The sequence below is a fragment of the Gymnoscopelus microlampas genome (assembly GCF_963454915.1).
Source record: "Gymnoscopelus microlampas genome assembly, chromosome: 3".
NCBI lineage: Eukaryota > Metazoa > Chordata > Actinopteri > Myctophiformes > Myctophidae > Gymnoscopelus > Gymnoscopelus microlampas.
In genome coordinates this window covers 40,867,194-40,875,339 of record NC_139940.1, presented here as the reverse complement: position 1 = coordinate 40,875,339, position 8,146 = coordinate 40,867,194, and the positions used below count along the sequence as shown (strand labels likewise).

General features: G+C 43.0%; 1 protein-coding gene across 1 annotated transcript; it reads right to left on the bottom strand.

Moving 5' to 3' along the window:
• Positions 1-1,271: 1,271 nt before the first annotated feature.
• On the bottom strand, positions 1,272-4,740 carry tpbg (trophoblast glycoprotein). The gene has a single exon (XM_084052131.1). The coding sequence runs from the start codon at positions 4,239-4,241 to the stop codon at positions 3,078-3,080; it is 1,164 nt and encodes a 387-aa protein (XP_083908257.1). The 5' UTR covers positions 4,242-4,740; the 3' UTR covers positions 1,272-3,077.
• Between the last annotated feature and the right edge of the window lie 3,406 nt (positions 4,741-8,146).

Here is an 8,146-nt window from a genome sequence, read left to right as displayed (position 1 = left end):
CAAGAAGAAATATCAGCCTTTCTTTCTCTGAATTATAAATGGCCCTTTCCCAGCATGCCCAGACAGACAGCTCCACACAGCCTAGGAACCTGTCCCGAGACAGACGTCTGTCTTCTAGGCCTAAAGTTGAAACCAAACCACAAGTCAACCGAAAGCTCTTTAGATGTCAGAGCTGTTAGGAGACTGGTTTTAACAAGCACAAAGGGCCCACTGTGTGGATCAGACAGGGTGCTGGGGTTAGAACACAGAGCGCTCTCCTCCCCCTCTACCATTTGCTACTTCACATTGCATTTTCTCCCCTTTAATTACACCTGCTCTCCCAAGCGTGACTGGAGGTGTGTGGAACTTACAGTACTCGTTAATATAAATCTGCAGAGTCGGTTCACAGCATGCCAAGTGTGTGAGGAGGACTGTCTCCCATGGTCTCCGTGGAAACATGAGTGTGTAAGCACAGCACCTCTCCTGGGACAGAAAAGTCAAAAAAGACCTCACATTTGAGGAAGTGTGTGTGTGTCTCTCTATGAGCATACGCACAATACATCTTCTAGGGGATTATTCTTTTACATTACTTGGTAAACTCCTCAGTGTTGTTTTAACTCAGAGAGTGTAAAACAATGAGTTAAATGAACACAGGGGATTGACTGTGACCCGCAATACACTAATGAATGTCCATTATGGAAACTCATTAACTGCCTCTGGCTTGAGCTGGTTTACCGGACCAATCACCTGCAAAGTGATCAGAAATAAAGCTTTCATCATCAGAAAACACCAAAAACGTTATTACAAAAAAGACAAACACTGCAGATTGTACAGTGACCCTCAATACACTAAGGGCTGTCCATTATGGAAACACGTGCTCATTAATAGCTTCTGGTTTGAGCTGGTTTACTAGACCGATCACCTGCTAAATAAAGCTTCCATCATCAGAAAACAGCAACATGTCCACAGCAACATGTCAAGACAATTTCATTTCACTCAAATAACATCTGGTGGATTACGGGCAAATGGGACACCCTCCTTACAATATCTCGGTCTGTTTCCAGGCACATGACTCCAGGGATGCGCGCTCCGGGAAGCACTGACTTGTGAAACTACAGCCGTGACGGCACATCTTCGGTCCACAGAGACAGTCTTCTCTGCTGGCGGCTGTTGGCAGGAGATGCACAGGGCATTAACACCACCCAGAGCACCAGATCAGACAGATAGTGTTCCAAAAAAATAAAATAAGAGCGTCGAGAAATTATCAAGATTACAGCCAGGGCTAACGGTGGCATGGATGAATACAATTCTTTATTTTTACATAATTAAAATATGCTGAGGGAAGACAAACATATTTCCCCACAAAATGAATCCATTGTTCTTTCAAAAAGTATAAATAAAAAATAAGACATAACATAATAAAACATATACCATTTCACTGCTAAATACAGGCCTGACAAACTGAAGGAAATGTGTGGCTGAGGATTGTTTTTGTTATGGTACATACATATAGCTGCAGGCAGTCAGTTGTTAGAGATGCTGTGTGTGTGTGTGTGTGTGTGTGTGTGTGTGTGTGTGTGTGTGTGTGTGTGTGTGTGTGTGTGTGTGTGTGTGTGTGTGTGTGTGTGTGTGTGTGTGTGTGTGTGTGTGTGTGTGTGTGTGTGTGTGTGAGAGAGAGAGAGAGAGAGAGAGCAGCAGAAGGAAGTACAGTATGTTATCCCTAGGTGGTCTTCAAAATGCTGACACAGTTCAGTCCTTTCTGCATAGGAACAACCAAAAACACACTAAAGAGCCATGCTACAGTATTTAAGCATGGCACATTCTTCAAAGGAATACCCTACTTATTACCACAGCATGGTGAAAAAATGACCCATGTATAAGGACGGGAGGAGTTCAAACAGGGTCACATGAAAAGCACAGCCGTCTAAGCTTATTTCCATAATACCTCAGTGTGTCCCATGATAATCTTCTGTTCAATTTGCTCTGATTTGTATTTGCAATGCAACAGCTTTCATTTGCTCCTCAAATGTCGTTTTGATTTCACTATGAAACAAATGATTTGTTTTTCAACCAGATTCACGCAGTAAGTAAATTGAATGGAAGATAACGGCGAGGCAGTCTCTTCACCTATAGATCCGCTGCCGGAAGCTACTTCAAATTTGGATTCTAGTGTCCTCTCTTCAACTTGACTCACTCTCTGTATCCTGCACCCAAGCCCACATCTTCTTTTCCACCTTCCCTACTAAACATTCTAATATGAAGCTGAAAAGCTGAAAGTGGCGCTTTGAAAACTACAACGATATTGCATTGTTTTGATGTGAGTAATGTGAGCTATAAGTGCTACCTCTGTGGTAGTGGCATTACCTCAGGCGTTAGTGCTGTGTGAAAGTAGAAGTGAGTGTGTGCTTAAAGTGTGTGCATGTGTGTGGCCCTAAATTCTTCTGCAAGCCATTGCTTTACATTCCTCAGACTCAAGATGAAAGGACCTCAGTCAAGAGAAGTCAGCAATTCAAGGCATTTTATTTAGCTGACGATCTTCATGGAAAAACAACTAGAAATAACATCCACCTACTAGATGCAAAAACTATAAAGTGAGCACTATAAATATTCAAAGTCCTACATCACTAAATCACATGTTAAAAAGAATAGACTGTTTAAGCAGCATAACAATGTGCAGTAGAGGCATGGTGAGAATGCTGGAAGTCAGTAGCAGACTTGCCGGATAATTTTGCCTTCTTATTTAAAAGTCAAATGAACTCCATTTCGTTTATCCTTTAGAGAAAAAATAAACACAGGACAAAAATCACAACACTGTCCATAAAACCCTGTGCCATGATTCATTGTCCATGCAACGATTGAGTGCATGAAACAAAGAGAATTTGACATCGTTATCACAAGGGCTGTTATGTGGACAGGAGCATGCACAAGTGGCTGAATGGAGGTCGTGACATCACGAAAGGGACTAAGTCAAGATCAATGTATTATCTGAAGAGTACCATCTCTAGGAAGAAGTGGCAGAGGAAGACGCTCATGCATATCGATATTGTAATAAAGTCACGTAATGTCTCCTGGCAGGACCAACAGTGTCCTGTCCTCACTCAAACATCCGAGTTGATGCTGAGGTTGGCCATCCGCGGGTCAGTGTTAATCTCATACCTATAATGGTACCCCTCCATGTGGTCCCTGCACGCATCACGGATGTTGTATATCCAACGCTTGATCCCCTTCCTGTTCAGGTAAAGCACCAGCAGGAATATGACACCGATCAGGGCCAACACCATCCCAAGGAAGACATACGAGGTCTCCAGCACTCCTTTCATGTCGCCGGAATAGTTGCACTCCAACTGAGACGGCTCCAGCTCCAACAGAGACAGGTTTCTCAGGCCATCTGGGTCCGCACAGGTCAGGTTCTGTGCGTCGGTGACCTGATCCGAGCTTTTCAGCCAGACCACGAGGTCCTCGATTAAGCAGTCACAGCGCCAGGGGTTCCCTGCCAGGCGCACCTGGAGATCATCCTTGAGGCTTAAGTCTGCCAGGGTGGCGTTGGGCAGCTCCCTCAGGCTGTTGTCCCTCAGGTCCAGTTCCTGCAGCGGAGGAACCCGCAGCGTTCCGTTCTGAAGAGAGATGATGGAGCTGTTCTGCAGGCTGAGGTTGGTGAGCTTGGGGAGGTCCGTGAACATTCCATCTGGCAAAACCACAAGGTGATTGTTCGACATGTCCAAGTTTGTAAGCTGGACGAAATTCCCTTTCTGCAGCACACTCAGGACCACGTCCATGGAGGAGTACTTGTGGAAAGCCCTGCTGAGGTTCAAGACCTGTACTCTATTGTCATCAGGGAAAGAGTCTGCACTGATGTTCAGAATCTTGTTGTTGCTCAAGTCCAGGCGCTCCAGGTTGGGCAGGTTGTGGAACACCCCTGAATCCACGTACTCCAGCTCGTTCCCGTTGAGATACAGCTCCGTCAAGAGGTCCAGACGGCTCTGGAAGGACTCAACGCTGATGCGGGGTATGTTGTTCCCCGTCACGAACAGTTGTCTCGTGTTGGCCGGCAATGGATGCGGGATATCCTTTAAATCCTGGTTTTGGCATTTCACAGTTTGCGTGGAGCACAGGCATTTCTCCGGGCAGCATTCACAACATGACAACAAAACGAAAGCTAAGAAGAAAAATAATACACGTGCAAGTCCACCCAACTTCTTTGTCCTGTTTGGGAGGATTTCTCCTCCGCGTAAACGCCCAGACAACAAACTCGCCACGCACATTTTTTAACTCAATTGGGGTTTTCGTCGAACTTAGAATACCCGTGGAAAAGATAAATACTACCTCGTCACGACTTTGTTGTTTCCTCTGGGTGGGAAATGGAAACTTTTCAGACGTTTCTCCCCCACTTTATCCCCTTGGATCTAGTAGTCCCACCTCCGACGCAAGTCTGTTGGAAACGACCCAAATCATCATAACCCCACAAACCGTTCTGGTGATGTTTGTGGGGGCTTACATGTCCATGAGGGTTCAGGGGGGTCGGTTTTGCCGTGCGCCAGACACGCTCGCTAAGTTATTATATCCTCTTCGTGATCATATTTGTTTTTTTCACATCCAGAGCAGAGCTATGATGAGTAGTAGTAATTCCCTCTTGTCCTCCTGGCTGTCGGTTCGAATGGCCTTCTTAAAGACGGCTAAACAACTTATTTAGTGTCTCTGAAACAGACAACTAATCTGTGTCTCTCCCAAGGTGGCGACATCCATCCGACACGCGCACTAACCTCGCCGATCTCCAAGTCAGGAGAAGAGATGAACGCTCCAAAATACTAGTCAGTGTTGCCAGATTTTGCGAAAGAATCAAGGAACCAGGTCTATGAAAACAAGCACAAAAGAAGCCACATGAGCTCTTTATTGGCTATTTGAAAATGCCAATCTACAAGCTCACAAGCTATCTTGAAATCACATGACTCACTCTCTGCTATCTTGAAATAAAATGTGGAAGTTTTTTTTTTGTGGAACATTCTAACCAACACAAATCTGGTACGATATCGGGGCTCCCTGGCACAAAACATATTCAGATGGGGGGTATGGACAAAGACATTTTAATTTGGGGGTCCTTGACATGAAAATATTTGAGAACCACTGGTTTAAATAATTAAAACATTTGGAAGCAAGCCTAAATAAGCAACTACACTTTAGAAACAAGCCCCAAGATAAGCAACTACACTTTAGAAACAAGCCCCAAATAAGCAACTACACTTTAGAAACAAGCCCAAATAAGCAACTACACTTTAGAAACAAGACCCAAAAAACTGCAACCCGCAATCAATTAGCAACTTTACAGAAAAACAAGCCCAAAGTCGCTTATAATAAGCAGACATGGCAACACTTATACTAGTGCCACGGTGCAGACCACCGGAGTCTCGGGGAACGGGAACATACCACTTCTTCTGTAAAAGGGGCGAACGATGAAACTTTTCGTAGATTGCAATTGGTCCGCAAATTTGAAGGTTCAATCTTTGTGTTATTTGTCTCTATTTAATTCATATTATGATCATGATTCTTTAAAAAAACACCCATACAATTAGAAACTTGCAGTTTATACTATGGAACTATTTTGGTACGCACTAATTTCACTACTTGGGATTTAATATAAGACTATTGGTCATTCGGTTTAAACAGATCTAATAGCTCTATTGTGATATTACACATCGGATCCTTTAATCTACATAGTGTGCACACACATGGCATTTGATACGTTTCTATCTGATAGTGGTGGGAGATACAGCCTATACTCCATATGTGCCATATTTCAGTGGTTCTCAACCTGTGGGTCGGGGGTCCTCACATGATTTTTTTTTGGGGGGGGGGGGGGGGGTCCCAGATGACAGCGAAGTGACAATGCAAGCTTTAAATACTTTTTTTTAACAAAACAAAAAAGAAAGAAAAGAAAAAGACCATTATACTGCATCAAAAGTAATCAACAAACTATAAAAACTGGTCAAACATTGATGAAATTGTAAAATAATATAAGAAAGAGGCACAAAAAAAAGCTATGTTCACAATATTTATCTGTGGAACCAAATAAAATTGAATGCCTCAACTCCACATTCCAAGTGCTTGTCAGGGTGGGTCCCGGGTACCCATTTCAAATATGATCATTTTGGGGATCAAGGCCTGAAAAGGTGCTGCCATATTTCATCATAGCTGAAAAAAAGCACAATTGTTTTATGAACAACAACAAAAAATGCTTCCATTTACATGGCCAGAAACAAGACAGAAGACTCTTCTAGGTCACCCCAGTGCACAGACACCACCAAAATGGGAAATTTAACCCATGTTGACTTGTGCTTATCTGCTGTCTGTGATGGTGTCAGTTCACCCAAGCCCCCCCTTCGCTGCTGCTGGTGCACATGCACGACACATGGACGTGCAGTGGTGGAAAAAGTACTCATATTTTTTTACTTAGGTAAAAGTATCAATACGGCAACGTAGACATATTCTGTTACAAGTAAAAGTCAGGTAATCATAATGTACTTGAGTACAAGTACAAAAGTATTGGTATCAAAAGTACTCTTTTGAAAATAGCTGATACAAGCTCACAATGCATTGCCATGCGACAAAAGTATTGGTATTAAAAGTATTTAAAGTACCAAAAGTAGAAAGTACTCATTATGCAGAATGTTCCATTTCACAGGTTTTCAAATGTATACAAATATTTGGAAAATAGCGGATCTACAAGCTCACAATGTAGATCGGCTATTTTCAAATGGCCAAAATGTATACAGAGCTGAAGTGGTTAATGTAGCCTATGTTTTGTTGTAATAATCAAAATTGTTAAAGTAATTAGTAGGCCTAACTAAAGTTGTCAAATAATTGTAGTGGAATAAAAGTACAATATTTGCCTCTGAGAAAGTAAAAGTAGGCTACTGCAAATTGGATTGTACATACAAATTGTACTTAAGTACAGTACTTGAGTAAATATAGCCTACTTAGTTACTTACACCACTGCATGCAGGGGAGAGAGGGTGTGTGTGTGTGTGTGTGTGTGTGTGTGTGTGTGTGTGTGTGTGTGTGTGTGTGTGTGTGTGTGTGTGTGTGTGTGTGCGTGTGAGAGAGAGAGAGAGAGAGAGAGAGAGATAGACTATGCCTAAACCTAAACTTAACCTTACAGAAACTATGCCTAAACCTAACCTTAACCTCACAGAAACTATGCCTAAAAACCCAGTGTTGCAATGCTGCATTGGAACGTGGTTGCACTCTATTTTAATGATGTGACGCGCACATCGCTTAACACCTACACTACAGGGCACACAATGGACAATTGATATGCATCTAGGCTCATGCCTATGTTAATCCACCACCTGGTGTGAGTCGGGAGCCTTTGTAAACTTTGTTGAGGTGTGAATTTAAAGTAGTTTTAAATCTATGCGTGTGCCTGCGCGTGCTCCTGGTCAAATAGGTTCCTGCACGGCGTGCAAGGCCGTCCCATGAGCAATGCAACCCTGCCTAAACCTAACCTCAAAACCACACCCATCCGAGGCGAGACCCTCTGAAAAGAGGGAGACACAGTTATGCACAGAGTCGATTGGAATGTTATTTGGCCCTAAATAGTGAATACACATTGGCAGAACACACTAGTCTGTGACTGATACTAAACTAATCCTTTATATGTACAGACTTAGTGAGCACAGCCTGATCACTGGGAGAGGCTGCCACAGGCAGACCTGGCTCCAAAGAGCAGACAGACTGTGCACCGAGCTGCATATATATAACTACCTGCCAAGTGGCAACTACACCCGAGACACAACCCACAGATTAAACATCCAAAAAGAGTTTGAGAACAAAAAAACTTCCATGTCTTCTGGGTGAAGTATGCATACAGCAATGTGCAAACAGCAGCAAGATTTGTGAGTGGCACTGGTGGTGACAGGAAAATGACATCCAATGGAATCATAACACCATTAAGACTGTCAATCATGTGCAGTGGTGGACAAAGTAGCCTACTCAACTCCAGTACTTATATACTTTACCCTATACCCCTGTCCTTGACTGCTTTTGTCCTTCTAATGAATATGGGAGCCATGATTTTTTTTGTTTAACTTAAATAAAAAACCTGCATGCATAGGACAATATCATAACCAAGGATGTGTGTTTTCTAAAAATGGAGTTTGAAGTTACAATGGGT